Source organism: Pyricularia grisea (assembly GCF_004355905.1).
Source record: "Pyricularia grisea strain NI907 chromosome Unknown Pyricularia_grisea_NI907_Scaffold_1, whole genome shotgun sequence".
In the NCBI taxonomy this organism is placed as follows: domain Eukaryota; kingdom Fungi; phylum Ascomycota; class Sordariomycetes; order Magnaporthales; family Pyriculariaceae; genus Pyricularia; species Pyricularia grisea.
This window is the reverse complement of record NW_022156716.1, coordinates 5,786,415-5,805,580: the sequence shown is the minus strand read 5'-3', so window position 1 is coordinate 5,805,580 and position 19,166 is coordinate 5,786,415. Positions and strand designations below refer to the sequence as shown.

The following is a 19,166-nucleotide window of genomic DNA, read 5'->3' as shown; positions in this document are numbered from 1 at the left end:
TTTGGTTTCCTTTTTGCGCAGCCCACACGCAACCTGTTCTCAATAAATCATGGCGTCCCAGGCCAAATTTTTCCTCACGCAATGTGACACGGCATATCTGGTTGTCAGCGCCAAATACACCTATTGACTTACTTATTGGTACCAGGTGGCTCATTCTGTACAGTATTGTCAACCTCGATCAAAGAAGTGCTTACGTCATAGGCTTTTAGGTACCAGACTGATTCTAGGAGTACAGTACCTGAACAAAAGCAAGTGCAAACATCACTCGCACAAAACGAATCAACTCCACTTCAAAAGCTCACTGATAAGGCCCGCATACATGCAACTACCGCACCTACCTACCCTAGGTAACAAGTTACGTACGTATGGTCCCTACGGTAGGTAGATAGTTATGTTTTGTTAGGCAGACTTTAATAAGGCAAGGTTGCATGCAAAATTTGCACCCTTCGTCACGTATTTTCATGCATTCAGAACACCTCGTTGTCGGGGATACCACCCACCCTTAGCTCACTTCCTCAACCTCGCTATAATTATGTCTCCGGGATTATGTCTCCGCGCGGCTAACGCAGCCGTTGTCACATTCCCCACATGCAACCTGCCGCCCTTGGCGTCGCCGGTATGTTACTCACAGGGCGTGCTTTTTACTATTGTATCAGTCCGTCTTATCCCCCAGGGAAAAGGAGGCTGCCGATTGGTACATCGAGATATTAAGTCTGCCTGGACCGTCACCGTGCAGATTTTGGTATCGGACATGCCAGACCGGGAGCTGAGAATAAATAGGTGCGTAGTGATGTGGTTATTTAATGTAAAGGTCTCTTGTTATTTTAGTGACATCTCAGCTTTTTTTTTACTTTATTTTTTTATATATATTTTGAAAAAAAAAAAAAAAAAATTCACTCATATTCTCACATTACGAATTCAATCTACTTCACACTCTACTCAGCATCAAAACGATGGCCGAGGAAAAAAAGACCTACAGGGGCAACTGCCGCTGTGCTGCTTTCATCTTCGAGGTGACGATCCCAGAGATTAAGGAGGTCGAGATTTGCAAATGCAGCATCTGCTACAAGAAGAACTATGCCTTCCTCTTTGTCGACAAGAAAGATTTTCGTGTCATCAAAGGTAGCATGGACGACTTTACGACCTACACCTTTGGTGATGGCATTATGAAGCACATGTTTTGCCCAAAGTGTTCGATCATGACGGCCTGCACCCATGATAAATTCCCCGATCAATATGTCGTCAATGTAAGCTATCGTCACGGCTTCAGCGTAATATTGTTCAGAATTGCTGATCCAGAGACCGTGCGATGAATAGGCTAGATCACTTCAAGGACCGGTTGATATCTGGAACATGCCCAAGAAAGTGTGCGTAATATGTCAGCTTTCATAATTTTCGCAAAGGCCTCAAGTTACCAATCATTTATCACATTTGTTGGTATTTATTAACACTAAAAAAAACACACAGTGACCCGGGCAAGGAACACAAGCCTGACTATATCCCACCTGACGACTCGGACCTGCCAGAGCCCAAGGCGGAGATAGAAGGCGAAAGCAAAACCTACCATGGCAGCTGTCACTGTGGCGACATTCGGGTCAAGCTCAAGATGGGGCCGGTCGAGAAGTACAAAGGCATGATCGGCGAGTGCAACTGCTCCTTGTGTCACCGCAGTGGCGTCACTTGGATCTATTCGATGCGGCCGCAGCTCACCATCAGCCCGGAGTGGTCCAGCGACAAGTTCTCGATGTACGGAGAGGCCGGAGCGAAGCTTGGAGAACAGTACTTTTGCAAGCGCTGCGGCGTCTACGTGGCCAACAGGGTCAGGGCCGTCGAGTCGGACGAGGAGTTTGCCAAGCTGTCTGAGGAGATACAGGCATTCCTGGCGGATAAGAGGCAGTGGCAGCCGCTCAACCTCAGGATTTTTGATGGCATTGATGTTGATAGCGATCAGGTCGATGTTAAGAGGATAGATGGGTACAACTTGATCAAGCCGGCATATGTCAACCCTTGATAAAAGGGTTGGAGATTACCGCTTTTACATGGGGAACCAAGTAACAGAGGGCTTAGTTGCTTTGGGGTGATGGTGATTAATTAGCATCACTTAAGCCTTTTTCAACGTGACCAAGCTCTGAGAAAACGCGGAATGTTTTGATCTAATTTTATCTATTTAATAACATAACCCGTCTCTCCTCCCCTGATTATGGGCTCGAGCTTTTGGTACCGTACCCTCACAGCTTCCTCTCGCTCTCCCATCTGCGTCCAGCTCTTATTGCTCCTCCAACTCATCCCTCCATGGGATAGAATCCTGTGCACCCTTCCTCTCCACCGTCTTGGCAGCAGCCTTGTTGGCCGTCCTGACGGCAGCCTCGGCATCGAATTCGACGCCCGCCTTGGACGCAGCGACGGCAGCCAACGCATACATGCCAACAAACGTATCCCCCGCCGCGGTGGTATCCACGACGGTGGCCTTGAGCGCCGGCACCAGCGCCGCCTTGCCCGTCCGCCCTTGGAGGAAGTAAACGCCCCTGCCGCCGAGGGTGATGACGACGTTTCGCACGCCCGCCTTGATGAACCCATCCGCCACCGACCGCAGCCCCTCCTCCGTGTCCAAGACCGACTCGGCCACGCGGCCCAGCACCGCGGCCTCGGTCTCGTTGACGACGAGGTGCTCGAGACCCTCAAACGCCGAGGCCGGCAGCTCGACCGCGGGGGCCGGGTTCAGCAGCACGGGGACGCCTGCGGACCGGGCGGCCTGCATGGCCTCGAGGACCACGGGGATGGGAACCTCGAGCTGCATGATGAGCAGGTCGGGCTTGTCCTTGAGCCCGGCCTCGATGGCGACGGCCTTGTCCAGGTCGTGGTTGCTCTCGGGGCTGAGGATGATGCGGTTCTGGCCCGTCGGCTCGTCCACCACGATGATGGCCAGACCCGTCTTTGCCGGATCCGCCCGCACCGCCACGCCCGAGACGTCGACGCCGTGGCCCTCGAGGTTGTTGCGCAGCAGGCTGCCGTACGAGTCGGCGCCGACCGCGCCCACCATGCGCACCTTGGCCGTCGCCGCCGTCTTGTCGCTCTGCGGCCTCGAGAGCTTTGCACATGCGATGGCTTGGTTCGCTCCCTTGCCGCCCGGGGAGACGGCGAAAGAGTTCGCCGTGAGGGTCTCTCCTGGGAGGGGGTGGTGGGGAACATACGACACCAGGTCGATGTTTAGGGAGCCCAGGACGGTGATTAGTGGTGTTTGGGCCATTGTTTTGATGAGGGGCGGTGGTTGGTATTAATTGTTTGTTTTGTTGATTTTCTTGTTGTTTGGGCGGGGTACGTTCGCCCAATGCTGAGTTTAGGTTATATATAACCTAACCTATTAGCCAACCGATAGGTGTTGGTAGGAGATCCAATGGATGCGGGAAGCGACTTTTCCACGCCGATGACAAGGTGAATTTCAACACAACAGATAATTAAACTTGATGATGTTGTATACGTACTGTTTTGGTCAGGTGTGACGAAGAATTTGTTTGATTGTTTCCATGACATCCTCTATTTGCCCCACATGGGCGGCTGATATTCCCCTATCCAGATTCTCAAGTCAAGACTCAGGACAACATCATTTATCCACTATTGACTTGGCTACATAGTTTGTCTCCTGCTACAAGATCCGAGGTAGGATAGCAATGGTTCTACCAAAGGTGTGGTGGGTGCATTAATATTATATCTGAGAGGCTGGATCTCGCTGTTTTTTTTTTTTAAAAAAAAAAAAAAAAAAAAAAAAAAGAAAAGCTCTAATTTCTGTCTTAAGTTTTGTTTTGATATTCAGCAAATATATTCAACTGCTTAATCAATACATTTCTCGTCCCAATACACTCCAGGGTATCCTCTATAATTAAACGACCACCTTACCCACAAAACTGTACCCATATGATAAGCCTTCGTCTCTCGATATCCAACTTCGTCAATATATTAAGCGTGACAACTCTCGGGGTAAGTTTGGAAATGAAAAGGATACACATCCACCCTGATCCTATGAACCAACTCACGCCTGCGTGAAACCCTCAAAACCCAGCAATATGCATATGCGCGAAGCCTGCCGCCTGGGCCTTGATTCACTCAGACATCTTCTTTCTCTTGCTCGGCCTGCGGTTTGGCTCTTCACCCTCGACAAAGTGTCCCTTTTCGATCTGGTGCTGTCTCAAGTTGTCTGGTCGATTCTTGTATGCGCTGTTGCAACCAGGATAGGGGCACTTGTATATCTTAGGGGGTTGCGCCGAATGTTGCAGTTTCATGTGCTTGGCCATGCTCCCTTTGAACCATTGTGGATCCCCCTTGGGCCTATATCCGCACAGCTCGCAACAGCTGTTTGCCTCCGTTTTGCCCTGTGCCGTAGTGCTTCCAGAACTCGATGTCGATGAAGAAGGGGTCGTGGAGCCAGAAAACGATCCGCCAGGTTGAACTGACAATGCCTCCGAGGTCAATGTGAGAGATTTCTCGCAACCGACTGAACCTACGGCCGCCACGTTTGAGGCTTCCCCTGTTAAACTGCTGTAGGGTGGCCCAAGTTCGAGCTTTGAGCTATCCGTAATCACCATTTCCGGGTTGAGCTGCACTGCAATGTTCTCGTCCTCCATCGTTCCCGTCAAACATGGGGTCATGGCGTTTATAAAGTCGTCAAACAAGGCGTCTCCTTCATTGTCGTCACTCAGCGGCGATGTGGGTAGAACGGCATGCGCACCATTACATCCACCTAGTTCACCTATTTTGAGCCCCTCGACTGTCATCTCGAGGAAACCGATATCTAGACCATGGTAGACGGTCCTATTCGCACTGCTTCCGATAAATTGATGATACATTAGGTCGCATGCTTGTCCTGTTGCATTTGTGTACTTTCCAAAATAGGTTCTCGAAGGCAAGCAGTTCTTTCCAGTGTAGAGGAGCTCGATTTCAAGTCTCCGAATACTCGAGATCGAGCCAGAACTGAGTCGTTTGTGTATATCCTGAAGTCCTAGTAGGAGATCTCCATGGCCAGTAAAATTCTTGGCTAGTTGAACAATGACTGTGCGGGCGGCTGTCACAAATGATGTGCTTGATGTCCCTTGGAAGTCAAGCTCCAGTTGCTTAGAATAAATAGTAGAGGTCAGGAGATGAGATGGCTTAGGCGATGGCCTGAGTATTGCCGAGCATTCGAGTTCTGTATACTTGATGATTAACACAACCGCACACGAGGAACAGGGGTGCGACACAATGACCAAACTCACCATCTAAAAAGTCCCTAGCAGTACATAGAAGCGGGTCTTGGTTGTAGGCGACATGGCGCTTTAGATCAATAGGGTACTCCTTGCCCTTTTGACTAGGACTTCTGTGCAATGACTTGTACTTCCTGCGAAGGCCTTGGCTGATCTCGGCAATGGAAAATTTGACTGGCTGCCAGATAGCGGTCATAAGCGCTTCCATTTGCATGTCTTGTAGCATACGAGCGTAGACGAGAGACTCAACATATAGCTCTCGAGAGCGTTGTGAAAGGTGGTCATCGCCATAGACGACTAGAGAAAAAGCGTAGACCACGTGAACAAGACAGAGAACCTTGATTGGACTTGTGGGTGGACAGCCGTCAAGAAGGCTTCTGAGTGCACTAAGCCCATCCCTTGCGATAGTCATTGGGGCCAACGAGCGAAGCTTGTCGGCCAAGGGGTTGTCATTTATGTCTTGAACCTTGGCCTTTGAGCTCGCAATATGCTCCAACAATGTGTCCCAGGTCGGACCTACAAATGCTTCTGTTGCTGACTGGGGCATCTTGACATCTGCCTCGACCGACACGGGGCTGCTGTGAGCTTTGGATTGAGAAGCCATGTCTAGGGGTGGGTCAAAGTTGGCATCTTGCGTTAGAAGTAAGTCTTTGGTACAAGTCGTGTCGACAGGATAGGCGGTAGTATCGAAGCCAAAAAGTAGAGAGTTCGTCGGCAGGTTGATCGAGTCCACGTTTGGTGGTGGGAAATCAGCAGGGAGTTCTGTGAACATGCCATGGAGTAGCTCTGCCGGCGGGCAGATCGAATCAAATATTGATGCCGGTACATCGTGTTGATCAAACTGGCGCTGGTCCAGCACCCGGTCATCCTGGCCCATTAGAACATCCTCAGGGGATGTCAGGTGCTTCGCAAATTCACCATCGGCGAAGGAGGAGTGACTAAATGCCGATATTGGCGACACCAGCGAGCTAACATTACTCGCAGCACTTGTGCAGCTCGTATGACTGACATCGCTGGCGGTACTAGTAGTGCTGTTTGTGGATCGAACGGAAGAGCTTGGCGAAAGGTCCTTGCTTCTACTCGCCGGTGCCGGATTGGGTCTGGGTTTGGGCCGGAACCTGATTGACTGAAGATATTGCTCGATACTGAAGGTGTTGTTGACCTGTAGTGGCGGACGCTCCTCAGGCGACGGAACCTGCTCGGCAAAAATGGGCTGAGGAGCACATGCAATGTTATGTTGCCATTGCATCGATGGATCGGGGGCGACCAACATCCTAGTGTCAACCTCTGGAAGTAAAAGGACTTGAGGGTCGACGACGGCAGGAGTTGGTGGGGATGGCGGCAACGGGGGTGCCACCTCGGTCGAGTCGATCTCGACGATGGCGTTTCCTGAGAGCTCGTAGCCGAACGTCTGGTCTACTTCCAGCATATTGTATCTCGAGGGAGCGGCTGGAAACATGAGGGACTCATCGTCGTCGTCGCCAAAGTCAGTGGGAAGGCCAGTCGCACCATGCTTTCTCCCTTTGTGTCCCAGCGATGAGAAGAAGTTCTTAGCCTTGCAGAGCATGCGGCGACGTTTGGACTTTTGCGTCAAACATCGCTGGCACTTCTTGTCGTCAAACCGCTCAACACGCATGTGACTGTAGCACCAATATTCGCAAGTTCCAAGCTGATCACATCCTGCGAGGTGCCTAAGCATTTCCTCGTGACTCCCGCATCGCCGACGACATCGCAGCAACGGACACTCGAGTTTTTCGCTTGGTGTCATGCCTTGACAAGCATTACGTTTGACGGCCGCCCAGGCAATGAATCTATATCTGCCACAATCTCCGTCTGAAGTATCACGGGACCTGTCGAATGTGTTCAGCAGCTATCCTGTAGCATATCATGGCATAAAAATTTGTCTTGACGGTTTGTATTTGGTTGGACGCTACTAATGAGGAGTAGGAGCACAACATATGAAAACTCAGGAAGTTGTAACTCAAGACAGACATGTCGTAAAAAGGTGATTCTTACACGCATGAGTTTTCTGGGCTCAAGCTGGTATCTTTTGAGCCACATGTCGAGGCACAAGTGCTCGACGCCACTGAAGAAGACGACGATGAAGAAGGCGAGAGTGAAACCCGGTGTAAGCTGAAGCGGCCACTGGGTGCCGGCGACAGAGCCCGAGCGGCGCCGCCCGAGACCTGACGATGATCGTAGCCCGGGTCACCCAGCAGGGAGGGGAACCGTTTTTTGCCGTCCATGGTCTGAAGCTTGTTTGCAAGAACAAAAACAAATAAGAAACTTTCTTGACGTGTCTTTGTTTCTCGTAGATTGGTTGCGGTTGCAGGTGACAAATGCACGCAACAAACGATTAGACTAGACCTAGTCTAAACAGCGGCAGGGAGTGGCGATAGTCGAATGCACTCCATCATCGTTTACCGAATATAGTAGCCATTGAGGAACAGGATATGGTTTTGTTATTTTTGTTATTTTAATCACATGGAATAAGTCCTGGAGGATTGGCGACGAACCGATCGCCGCCAGGAACAGTGGGCAGGTAGGCAAGTAGGTGGCTGTGGTCCCTTTGGTACAGTGCCTGTGAAGTAGGTCAGGTAGGTAGGTTGTAGGCTAGCAATGAGGCTCAGCTCAAGAAATGGACAAAATGTCAGCAGGCGATGAACCCATCTTCGCCCTGCTTCGAACGTCAGCCCCGACCACTGTGGGTAGGACTTTGGAACTCGAAGGTTTGTGTGTGGTAGGACTTTGAGCAAAATGGGAGCTGATAGGCTGGTTGGCTGCCTCTTGGGAAAATGTGGCTGGGCGCGGGCTATTTCCTGTAGAACACTTCGAATGAAGTACGTAAGACCAGGGTTTAGATGCGAACCCCCAGTAGCCTCCACACCCAACAAGCCCGCTCAGGATACCTACGGCGCCCATATTTTTCTGATGTTCTCTAAATTATGCACTGAGGTCGCGACAATGGTTTAATAAAAAAAATGTGTACGAGGTATGGGAATTGATCAACCAATTTGAACACTTATTTATTCATATAAACATTCCATCGTCCTTGATTTAATTGATTGCTCGCCGTCAATACGGTCCTGCAGGGATCTGTCTGTTGAGAGCCCAAGAGGCGTCTGAAGGGACTTGCTATCATACCTACCTACCTTACCTATTCGGAAATCTCCCCATAATCCTTAGGTCAGCCGACCAACCCCGCGCCAAGTGCCGACGAGCAAATCCGGGCCCGGTAGGGGCGCATTGTCCTTGGTCAAAGTGCATAAGTCCTGTCCCCGAATTTTCGGAAACACTGCCACCAATCGAACGGCGCGGGAACCAACGGGTTATCTTTGAATCCCCAACCTGTGTGATTACCACTCACCACCTTTCAATTCCCCTTTCAATTCCAGCCCTACAGTAACAAGAGTGATTGACTAGCTTATCTCCTGGGCGCTCTCGCTGCCAAGAAGTCGCAGGTAAAATAGAGGAAACAATGTCAGAAACCCAAGAAGAGACAAGACAAGTCATGACGATAGTTGTATAGGCCCGAGGTCAGGTTCGATCATTTCTACATTTGTACGATATACCAAACATCTTGTTACATGCCGCCTCTCCAAACATGAAACTTACCTTACCTGGGTGGGTGGATCTTCTACTTTTTATTGGCTGAGCGTGGCTAGTTGCGGACGAAAACATTTTTGAAGGCGCCAACCACTGACGATCGATGGAATTGAATCATGAGGTACCTTGGTGCTTGCATCTATCTGTGACCAGCAGGAGTGCAAGTAGCGGTGCATGCAGTCTTCCAAAGCAGTTTCGCAAACGCTTATCATTGCGCACATCTTCCATGTGCATAGATCGAAAGCTACAATGTACAATGCACTGTGACTTTCAATGAATAGAGAAAAACGATACATGCTGATCGTCAACTCGCCAGTTCAAGTCGGGTTCGCATATTCTGTGTACCAAAAGGCTGTACTGTGGTAGGGTAGCCTGTAGTACAAAGGTCCCGTCGCTTTGTGCTAAGGGCGAACACGTTAACGTCCCATAATCACCTCTCCGTTGCTTTGAATAAACCTTGGCATGACTTGCTTGGCCCACGCGACTTCATGCCCGAAATTAAGATAGGTAATGAAGCAATTTTCCATGACGATTCTTTTCAATTAATTGTTATATGCACCAGTCATTGTGCAATTTGGACGCTTGTGCAACTACAGTACCGACCTAGGTAGGGACCGTGTTCGGCTACTTGCCTGCACATGATATACAGATTAAACCAACCATACATACCTACCTACCTTACCTTACCTTAGGTACTGTAGTAAAGGAACATATACAGTAAGTAAGTACCTTCCTTGCCTACCTACGTAACAACTCCGTAAGCTACCTGCAGGATTTGCATGTTTCAGGATTCCTTTTCCTGGTGGCCAGACTCTCTCTCCTCTCTGTCCGATACCCCCACCCCCATATTCCGACAATCGTTTCTTCTAATGTGGTGCCGTCCCAAAACAGCCTTTACGTGTCTTACGGACGGGTCCAGATGCGGACTATTGTAAATCAGCATTAACATGTTGTCAGAACTAACAGAGTCGCTTGAATAAAGCAGGAAAAAAAAAAATTGCAAAAAAAAAAAAAAACCACGGCTTTATTCTTTGTTGAGGGAAAATGACGTTAATGGTCTCATGAACACCACACCCCTCTCTGGTACATGGAACGTACTGTTATCAGGTTTAGAACTTTACCATGCATCCATCCCGTCTACCTTCAGATAGTCTCGTTCATTCGAGCTGCTTTAGTTTGGTACTTAGGTAGTACGGTAGACGTGATGATACCGGCAGTCTATCAAACCCCGCGAACCACCCACTCATCAGCTGGTGCTGCTTATCTTTGGCAGGTTGTGTTCTTGGATAGGTAGGTAGGTACCTATGTTCAACCTTTTTTTTTTCGACCCGTTCAATGTCCTTCATTCGTCGGTGGCTGGCTCACTTGCATCTTTTCAAACAATGGGGGCAAAGGTTGAAAACGCTAAGCAGCCAATCCTAGGTAGATTTCCATGGACCCCGGGCCCCACACAACCTATCCTACGGAGTAAATACCGTTGCAGCAAGTAATACCCTGCCAGCAAAACGAACAATCTGAAATCACCAACAACGACCGTGCGTGGTACTGATACCTAACCCCCATTTATTAACGGCCTATGGTTGGTTATCCTTGCATCTGTGGGAGGCATGTGGGTGGTCCCTTTAACAGTCCATTTCAACCGTTCAAACGAAAACCTTCTTTTCTGATTGGGGCTTGACGCGTGGGATGATGGACAGACAGACAGTTCCGTGGTGTGTGATCGGTCCAGATCCAATGGTAGGTTGTTTTTTTTTTATCTTTTTCTTTTGTCCTTACCCCCCTCCGTCCTGTTGGCACGTCAGATAGAATGCCAGGCCATCCATGTCACACATGCGAGCTGGCAACCCAGGTATAAACACAAAACTTATCGGAACCTTGAAATTTGCTCATGGCTCACCTGTGTTTTCTATTCTGTTTTTTCAACACGGGAAATATCTAATTCATGGAAACCCCTTCCTGTCATTCCCCGTATTGCCTTGCCACTTGTCAGCTTTATTCGGGGTTTCTTCTGTTTCCCTTCCATTACTTTTCAAAGCGTGTTGCTGCCTTGGTTGTCCAGGATACCACTTCATCCCGTGGTGTGGATTCCCTTCCACATCAAGCATTGTTCTCCATAGGGCCGGTCATTATTACTGTACTACGGCTCGCACACCCCTAGACCCTAGGCCAATATCATAAGAAAAACAACCCTTTGTGCGCCTCTCCCGGGGAACGAAAACTTTTTCCAGAGTTTTTTTTTTTCCTTGCCTTTTATATCATCTTTGATGTCTGCCCACAGGATTCGGTTGCCTGTGTGAAGCATACTTGACCAAGAAATAACCATACTTTGCCGACAAAAATACCTTTGTCCTGGCACAAACACAAGCTTTGGACAACCAAAAAAGCTTGGGACCGGCAAATTTTGTACAAACCCGCAGCAGGTGCATAAGCCCTTCACAACCCCACGTCGCCTGCGACCACCGAATATGGCAACCGTGACTTTCACAGTCACCGAATTCGACTTGTCCAACTGTCGCCCAAAGCCAATAACGGACAGAATTAACGATGTCCCGGGCCTCAAGACCAGCACTGGTAAGAATACTGTTCATTTATATTATGCTTGTAAAAGAAACGAAAACTACCTGAAGGTTTCTACCGTCCCAACGGCTTGGGTACTGTCCCATCCTGCAAATGTGTCTGGTGTCAGTCGCGAGTCAATCGACGCGACCAAATGAGCGTGCTCGACTTACTCCACGCAAATTTCGAATCTTCAAAAAAAAAAAAAAAAAAAAAAAAAAAAAAAGCTAGAGCGCAAAAAGTCCAAGAAGATTGACATGCGCATCCCTATGACCAACAACTAACACATCCCTCTCAACCCCATCAGCTTTCTTCTCCTTCCTCCGCGCGAACCTCGTGCAGACACCTTCGACCATGTCATCCGTGAACACACCCCTCGTCGAGCCGACGGACACGGCACCAGTGCCGCACAACCTGCGCCGCAGCGGCGCCGCAGCCGTTTCCCCAGCGGCCTTGGACGACGACGACGCCATCCCCCCTCTGTCCCTCGAGCTGTTGACGGAGCGCGTCGACCGCGTCCAGGCACTGAAGCTCGTCGCCGACAGCGTCGCCCAGCAGCGCCAGCGGGCCGCCTACTCGCTCATCTTTCACCCGCTGCCGCTCGCCCTGCTGGCTGCGGGACTAGCCCTCGCCTACAAGCAGGCCAGCCACGACCTGGGCACGCTCCTGGCCCTGTCGTCGGGCGTCGTCATGACGTACCTCTTGGCGATCCGGTATGTCACGGCGCCGTACATCCGCCACGCCGAGGAGATGGGCTGGCCGTTCCTGTCGCGCATGGGCGATCCCGAGGCGGACGGCACGGACCTCGCCACGGAGGACATGGTCATCGGGACAAAGTTTGGCGACGAGCTCATCGGCGCGTTGGTCTTGCGCCTGGAGCCGACGAGCCGGCCAGGCTCGTCCGAGGGTGGCAGGCGGCGCAACCGCACGCTCAGCCTCAAGGGTGGCAGGGGAGTCATACGCGCGTGGACCACCAAGCTGCGGTTCAGGTCCAAGGGCGTGGGCGGAGATATGCTCCACGAGGCTGTCCGTCTCACGCGGGAGAGATGCGGACGCGACGCCGAGGTGGGCTTTGCGCTGGAACATGCCAACAGCCTGCGCGTCTTGCCCGACTTGTTCAACGGGCCGTTCAGAAGGGACGAGGTGAGGGCCGCCAAGGCCCTCAAGGCCGTGCTCGCAGAGTGGGAGGGTGGTCGGCGCAAGAGGTGATGGTGCTTGAGAGCACCTTGGCAGCGGTTATTTTTAGTTCTTCTGGTTGTGTTTCGGGGTTACAGGTTTTGAAATAGAGAGAAGGCTAGGTTTGTCAAATGGTTTTATCGGAAGTTCGGTTGGGAAAAATAGTGATACCAAGATACCATTCTTTTATTATAGTGTGTTCCGCAATATCAAATTGTGTTCCACTCAGCCTAGTCACATTATCAATCGCAGATTAATGACTATTTACCATGTTTTTGCCCGCGATGGCATATTTGCCCAGAAACGACGGTCCCGTACATATTCCCGACCTTCATCGTCATGAGAAAAACAAAAAAAAAAAAAAAAAAAGACAGAAACAAAAGGCCAGCCCGCCCTTGCTGTGACGTCCCAAAAGTTGGCCAAGTACAATAACAAATGAACAGTCCCGCAAATGACCAAGACAAAGACACTGTGTAAACTCCCAACGCCATCGCAACCGTCAATCCCAAGCACATCATTCATGATAGGTCAGAAGAACTTGGGCATGGCCGTAGCATTCTGAACCGAATGTTGATCAAGAGTTGGGTGCCGGCGCCTTCTTTGGCGCGGGAAGTGGCGAATCAAATCCATAGACTGGTCTACCAATTCTTTTCAGAGAATGGAGGACCTGGACACGGCCGGCCTGTTAGCACATCCGCACAAACAGAAGCCAAGGGCTCATCGCAGCTAGCAAACGTCGAATATGAAAGATTCATCTCACATCGTGTACGGTTACTGTCTTGGCGCGACAATAATCGCAATAGGCCACACAGTCCCTGAGGATCTATAGTAAAGTTGATTTCAGTCTGATGGCCCTCTCGGGGGAAGATAGAGTCTGGCACCATCGCTTACCCTTTCGAGATATTTCTTCATGGCCTCTCGGGTTTCATCATATATCATCCCCGCCAGGCGCTTCACTCCGCCACGACGGGCAAGACGTCTTTGCAAATAAAACATCAGCCACATAGATCTATTGGTCGCGATATGATAGGAAAAACTCACCTGATATCACCTTTTGCTGTGGGTCATAATTCCAATCGGGTCAGACGTTTTTGCTCGTACACTAGCCGATGAAGGTTTCATGCAGCAAAAGAGGGATATGGAGGTGATCGTACTGATGCCCTGGATTGTGTCTCGCTGAATTTTGCTATTGATGACATGCTTGCTTAGTATTGACGATTCCTTGATGAAGTGAGACTGAAGTGAGAAAAAGCAGATAACATATAAAGTCGAGTACTTACCGATGACGCTTCCCACCTGCACCATGCAGCAGCTTCTTACCACTGACCTTTCCAGCAGTTCCAATGCGAGGGCCCATGTTTGCAGTGGGAGCGGGACCACCCATTGACGACCGCGGGCCGCCACGAGCTGTCGCGGTTGGCATTTTCGCAACTGGTCGATAGTCAAGTCAAATTCAAGGTGATGAGTGGCCGTGGATGAATCGATTCCCCGGATACAAATTCGAAAGATCCAAGTCAATTTCGTACTGAAATCTTAGGGTAAATAGTACAGAAAACAAGCATCCAGTGGTTATGCTTCCCAAAACAGGAAGCTGTTGAGGAAGAAGTTGCGGGGGTGGGTGCTTGAGATCATCCTGGTAAGAACCGTATTCGGGAATTTTTAGACGCGAGGTCACGTGCCGACGCAAAACCTACAGTACACTGTTTGCGGAGTAAGCTTGAACCTGTAACACAAGGTGCAGGGTGTACTGATAGCTGCCACAATCACAATCGACGAGGGAGGGAGAAACATCTGGAACTCAAAGTTAGAATATACATACATGCAAACCAAAGGAAAAGCAACACTTCTTTGACAGTTGCTGCAGTACAAATAATTACCTGTACCTAGGTATGCTGTAGCAGCATATCTGAATTCCTTTCACTTTACGCCTCACCACCAGAAATTAAATCAATCACTGCCATCACTGCCATCACTGCCAAACCCAGGTTTTGAAGAGAGAAAAAAAAGAAAAGAAAAAAAAAAAAAAAAAACATACGCGCACCACTTGGCAGGTCCCAAGTTTGTGCGCTTGCAACCCCAGGATTTCAATTGTCAATTGTCTCAACACATGACGGCTGTCCGTCAGCGAATCTATCACCATGGGTCCTAGTCGAAAACGGTCTCATTCGGCCATTATAGATTTAACTGGCGACGACGACTCGACAACCCCAAATAAACACCCTCGTAACAGACCATCCTCAAGCACAAGCAAGTCTCGTTCTGGCCAGACATCCTCGCAAAATTCATTAGCCACGTCCAGCCAAGCGCCTTCATCAACTCAATTCTATGAGGTTGATGACCCGAACTCACGGGCGCTGAATCAATCCGATAACTCTCCTGAGCTGGAGTTGTATGGCTCACTTGGTAAGTCAAATGCCTTCAATCGTTTGATGAAGTAGTAGAGTGTTTATAAGTACCGCAAACGCTAACTTGCAGGTTTCGGGATTCCAAGACGTCAGAATTGTCGGCTGTAGATACTACAATGGCATAGTGTCGCCCGGTGAGCTTACTATTTGTCGTCGCGAACCGACCAATCCGGTTTGTCAATCCACCTCACTTGAGAGCTAGATGTATAGGGTACCTACTTAGGTAGGTATATATATCCCCGGCCAATAGCTAACAACTCGCAAGTACGATGTAAACGCTATCCGAGTGGACAATGTCCAAGGGGCCCAGATTGGTCATTTCCCCCGCAAGATTGTAGAGAAGCTGGCCCCTTACATCGTAAGTTCAGACCATTTACCACCATCCCCGAGGTAAACCGGCTCCCAAGATTTTAATTTTGAACTGTGTCAATACCACTGACACTGATATCAGGACGCCAATGACATTGTCATTGAAGCCAAAATCATGGGCGAGAAAACCGCTTTCGATTGCCCTGCAAAGATATTCGTTTTCGGGACCAGCGAGCCGCTGGCGAGGGCACAACTTGAAGCCAGACTTAAGAACGACAAACTTATCAAGGCTACGCAGCTCAAGCAGACCAAGCGCGAGTCTGAGCTTCGTCGTCTTCCATTAAAGATCACCGGTACCTCAACCCAGTCACTAAAGAACATGCGACCGGGACAGCAAAATCCTCTTGAAACCATGGAGAACCTTATCGAACAAAGTAAAGTCGTAAAGGCAAGATCCGGTGACGATCTCGTGAAGAGCTTCGCAATGGACGAGGAGGCATTGTCCGCTTTGCCCTGTGCAGATCAACCGCAGGAGCTCAAGTCTCAACTTCTACCTTACCAGCTACAAGGTCTTGCTTGGTTAACCAAGAAAGAGAACCCCGAATTTCCCGATCGTGGCTCAGACAACAACACGCAACTTTGGAAAGTTGATGCTCGAGGTCGCTACAGGAACCTTGCCACTGAATTTACGACTGCTAAGGCCCCTAAGCTCCTAAGCGGCGGCATACTCGCAGACGATATGGGCCTCGGCAAAACGCTACAGATCATCAGTCTTATTCTGACAGGAGGCCCCGGCCCGACCCTTATTGGTAGGATGGCCTATTGTTCTAAATCGGCAAATTGCGACGCATCAAGCTGACTCATTCATATTTTGATAATTATTAGTGGCGCCTATGACAGTGATGTCAAACTGGAGCCAGCAAATCGAGAACCACGTATACGAAGATGAACGACCTAGCGTCTATATTCACCACGGTACTTCTCGAAGCAAGGATCCTGAGGAGGTGGGAAGTTATGGTGTGGTCATCACAACGTATGGCACAATGACCAGTGAGCGTTCTAGCGGCCCTCTGTCCAAGATCCAATGGCGAAGAGTAGTACTGGACGAAGGTCACACGATCCGAAATTCCGCCACACACACTGCGGAAGCTGCTTGCGAGCTCAAAGCCACGTCGAGATGGATCCTCTCAGGCACCCCTATCGTCAACAATATCCGTGACCTTTATTCATCGCTCAAATTTTTGAAAATCACCGGTGGCTTGGAGTCATTGGAAATCTTTCGTTCAGTTATTGAGAGAGGTCTTTCCTTCGGAGACCCCCGGGCAGAGAGCCTTCTTCAAGCTTTGATGGGAGATCTGTGCCTGAGGCGCAACAAGACTATGAAATTCGTAGACCTCAAGCTGCCGCCAAAGACTCACTACGTGCATCGCATTGCCTTCACAGAGGCCGAGAAAAAGAAGTACGATGCACTCTTGTCCGAGGCCAAGGGTGTATTGGACGACATCCGCAATAATCCACAGACTAGTCAGAACGGCGGATTCACCAATGTGCTGGAACGACTTCTACGACTGAGGCAAATGTGTTGCCACTGGACCCTGTGCAAAGAGCGTGTCAAAGACGTCTTGTCATTACTCAAAGAACACGAAGTGGTTGACCTTACACCAGAAAATCGTCAGATCCTCGAGGAGGCCCTCCGTCTACTTGTGGAGAGCCAAGATGACTGTGCAGTATGCCTAGATACGCTTGATGATCCAGTCATTACTCATTGTAAACACGCGTTTTGCAGAAAATGCATTATGCAAGTCGTCGAGGTTCAGCACAAGTGCCCACTGTGCAGGACAGAGCTCAGCGAAGACAAGCTCGTCGAGCCAGCCAAGGAAGATGGCGGCAACTCTGTCCAGGTGGATGAGTTTGATGAGTCTGCCGGCTCATCGAAAACAGATGCACTGCTCAAAATTCTTGATGGGACGCTACTGAAGAATTCTTCATCGAAAGTAATCATATTTTCACAATGGACTTCTTTCCTGAACGTCATACAGCGGCAGCTGGAGCATACCACCTATGGATATACTCGGATTGATGGCACCATGAAGCCAGCAACCCGCGATGATGCCATGAAGAAGCTGGAGACAGATCCGGACACACGTATCCTACTGGCAAGCTTGGGAGTCTGCAGTGTCGGGCTAAACCTCGTGGCGGCAGACACGGTTATTTTGGCAGACTCTTGGTGGGCTCCTGCTATCGAGGACCAAGCTATCGATCGAGTCCACAGACTAGGGCAGACCAGACCGACAACAGTATGGCGACTAGTCATGGAGGGCACTGTGGAGGAGCGTGTGCTTGATATCCAAGGCGAGAAGCGAGACCTCGTCAGCAAAGCCTTTCGGGAAAAAGGGAAGAAGGCCCAAGCCAAGGAAACACGTATGGCGGACATCATGAAGCTTCTCGGCTGAGTGATGGCGTAATGTCATATTTGTGACTATCATTGTGTTTTGACTTACTCGCCTAGTGGACATATACGGAGTATATGGAGGTTGTCAGATATTGCCATGTTAGCTTTCACATGTTGCATATAATTTTGGACCACAGGGTTTGAATTCCGAGGGTAAGGACCAACAACACACGCAAGAGCTGTTTTTCAAAATGTGAGATGGGGGAAGGGTGTGCATATATAAATTGGTGCTACCTCAGTATATTTTGTCTTATTGCTCTTGCCTGAAATGGCAGGGATGACTGAAAAGTCATGAGAAACAAACAAATATTTGCTGCAGGTAACTGACACTCATTGGGAAAGCTAATCTAATTTTATGTGTTTCTTAGGCTTCCTCGTACAAATGAACACCCTGCCAGCCCGATTTGTAGGAGCTGGGAGAGATCGAGAACACATATGCATATCTACTGGGGCATACAAAGCTATGGGTGAATTTTAGTGGGGATCGAAAGTTCTACGTCCGAAGACGGAAGAGATCGAGAACACATACGCATGCATATCTACTTTGGGACCTACAAAGCTGTGGAAGATTTTTTTTAGTGCGGATTGGAAAGTTCTACGTCCAAAGATTGAAGAGACTTTAACCCTAATACCAGTCTAGTCTCTTCAGGGATCGAAGAGTACCCCTGAGCTTATTACCTGCATCTACTGGCTTGAACCCCGAGGACGCGCAAGATAGGGCCGTACCCAATATGGAGTGAAGGATTATACGGGAAAGGCTCCGCGTAGAACATACCCTTTTAGAGGGGGGGGACTGAGATTATAGGGCAACCTTACTGATTCCCGATATGGAACAAAGACATCCGACGACTACGCGTGGGGTTTCAGTAGCTTTTGCATCTTGAGAGACTTTTATTGGAACCAATCCTACGGTGACCTATGGGGTAAAACAAGTAGCAACAGACAATTAGCTTTTGCTGCGAGTCAGGTTCAAAGAAAGTTAAGACGACAGATGAAGTACATGCCTACCTTACCTGACTGGGTAGGGCCATTGTGCTTTCTTTCATCAAATCAATGACACTCTTGGCGACTTCATGTGCCCCGAGATAACTCGAGGGGCTAAATACCTGGCAACATCGTGGCAATGGAGTCAGAGCGGAGGCAGCAGCTTAGGGCAATCGACTTTGCATTTCTTGGCATTGTATGGGTCGTCGTGCCCTTACGGCTCTTTGTTCGACGATTTTTAGTCCACAACGTGGGAATCGATGACTGGCTGATGGCAGCTCTACTTGTGAGGCCTGCGTATACGCATCGAGCCTGGCTTAAGAGCTTTTTTGAGGACCCAATAAAGGAGTTTTGCTGCTAACAAAAAGTCACGCAGATTATATACTCGGGCTACATCATCAACACGGAAATTGACATAGACCTCGGGATTGGACTCCATCGAGC

General features: G+C 49.5%; 6 protein-coding genes across 6 annotated transcripts; 3 read left to right on the top strand and 3 right to left on the bottom strand.

The window, feature by feature from the left end:
• Positions 1–835: 835 nt before the first annotated feature.
• PgNI_01785 (uncharacterized protein) lies at positions 836–2,524 on the top strand. The gene is made up of 3 exons (XM_031121857.1): positions 836–1,247; positions 1,318–1,367; positions 1,468–2,524. Exons 1-3 carry the CDS (start codon positions 954–956, stop codon positions 2,009–2,011), a joined length of 888 nt encoding a protein of 295 aa, XP_030987207.1. The 5' UTR covers positions 836–953; the 3' UTR covers positions 2,012–2,524.
• Positions 2,267–3,247, bottom strand: PgNI_01784 (uncharacterized protein; the record flags this gene model as incomplete). The annotated part of the gene is made up of 1 exon (XM_031121856.1): positions 2,267–3,247. One exon carries the CDS (start codon positions 3,245–3,247, stop codon positions 2,267–2,269), a length of 981 nt encoding a protein of 326 aa, XP_030987208.1.
• A 526-nt stretch (positions 3,248–3,773) lies between these two features.
• PgNI_01783 (uncharacterized protein) lies at positions 3,774–7,831 on the bottom strand. Its single transcript, XM_031121855.1, has 3 exons — positions 7,251–7,831; positions 5,247–7,084; positions 3,774–5,179 (listed from the first exon to the last, which is right to left on the bottom strand). Exons 1-3 carry the CDS (start codon positions 7,478–7,480, stop codon positions 4,098–4,100), a joined length of 3,150 nt encoding a protein of 1,049 aa, XP_030987209.1. The 5' UTR covers positions 7,481–7,831; the 3' UTR covers positions 3,774–4,097.
• Positions 7,832–10,654: 2,823 nt separating this feature from the next.
• On the top strand, positions 10,655–12,948 carry PgNI_01782 (uncharacterized protein). Its single transcript, XM_031121854.1, has 2 exons — positions 10,655–11,411; positions 11,704–12,948. Exons 1-2 carry the CDS (start codon positions 11,306–11,308, stop codon positions 12,603–12,605), a joined length of 1,008 nt encoding a protein of 335 aa, XP_030987210.1. The 5' UTR covers positions 10,655–11,305; the 3' UTR covers positions 12,606–12,948.
• PgNI_01781 (uncharacterized protein) lies at positions 12,908–14,131 on the bottom strand. Its single transcript, XM_031121853.1, has 6 exons — positions 13,853–14,131; positions 13,727–13,758; positions 13,614–13,629; positions 13,464–13,551; positions 13,333–13,395; positions 12,908–13,239 (listed from the first exon to the last, which is right to left on the bottom strand). The coding sequence occupies exons 1-6, from the start codon at positions 13,993–13,995 to the stop codon at positions 13,147–13,149; spliced, it is 435 nt and encodes a 144-aa protein (XP_030987211.1). The 5' UTR covers positions 13,996–14,131; the 3' UTR covers positions 12,908–13,146.
• A 377-nt stretch (positions 14,132–14,508) lies between these two features.
• Positions 14,509–18,890, top strand: PgNI_01780 (uncharacterized protein). The gene is made up of 6 exons (XM_031121852.1): positions 14,509–14,975; positions 15,064–15,149; positions 15,228–15,335; positions 15,429–16,095; positions 16,172–17,891; positions 18,014–18,890. Exons 1-5 carry the CDS (start codon positions 14,711–14,713, stop codon positions 17,737–17,739), a joined length of 2,694 nt encoding a protein of 897 aa, XP_030987212.1. The 5' UTR covers positions 14,509–14,710; the 3' UTR covers positions 17,740–17,891; positions 18,014–18,890.
• The last annotated feature ends 276 nt before the right edge of the window (positions 18,891–19,166 follow it).

Coding starts and splice junctions, on each gene's coding strand:
- PgNI_01785 (XM_031121857.1), top strand. CDS start 954: ATGGCCGAGGAAAAAAAGACCTACAGGGGCAACTGCCGCTGTGCTGCT. Junction 1,248..1,317: donor CCGATCAATATGTCGTCAAT/GTAAGCTATCGT, acceptor TGCGATGAATAG/GCTAGATCACTTCAAGGACC. Junction 1,368..1,467: donor TGGAACATGCCCAAGAAAGT/GTGCGTAATATG, acceptor AAAAACACACAG/TGACCCGGGCAAGGAACACA.
- PgNI_01783 (XM_031121855.1), bottom strand. CDS start 7,480: ATGGACGGCAAAAAACGGTTCCCCTCCCTGCTGGGTGACCCGGGCTAC. Junction 7,085..7,250: donor AGCCCAGAAAACTCATGCGT/GTAAGAATCACC, acceptor CACATTCGACAG/GTCCCGTGATACTTCAGACG. Junction 5,180..5,246: donor TGCTAGGGACTTTTTAGATG/GTGAGTTTGGTC, acceptor TCAAGTATACAG/AACTCGAATGCTCGGCAATA.
- PgNI_01782 (XM_031121854.1), top strand. CDS start 11,306: ATGGCAACCGTGACTTTCACAGTCACCGAATTCGACTTGTCCAACTGT. Junction 11,412..11,703: donor GGGCCTCAAGACCAGCACTG/GTAAGAATACTG, acceptor CAACCCCATCAG/CTTTCTTCTCCTTCCTCCGC.
- PgNI_01781 (XM_031121853.1), bottom strand. CDS start 13,995: ATGCCAACCGCGACAGCTCGTGGCGGCCCGCGGTCGTCAATGGGTGGT. Junction 13,759..13,852: donor GCAGGTGGGAAGCGTCATCG/GTAAGTACTCGA, acceptor TGTCATCAATAG/CAAAATTCAGCGAGACACAA. Junction 13,396..13,463: donor TGAAGAAATATCTCGAAAGG/GTAAGCGATGGT, acceptor ACTTTACTATAG/ATCCTCAGGGACTGTGTGGC.
- PgNI_01780 (XM_031121852.1), top strand. CDS start 14,711: ATGGGTCCTAGTCGAAAACGGTCTCATTCGGCCATTATAGATTTAACT. Junction 15,336..15,428: donor AGAAGCTGGCCCCTTACATC/GTAAGTTCAGAC, acceptor CACTGATATCAG/GACGCCAATGACATTGTCAT. Junction 16,096..16,171: donor CCCCGGCCCGACCCTTATTG/GTAGGATGGCCT, acceptor GATAATTATTAG/TGGCGCCTATGACAGTGATG.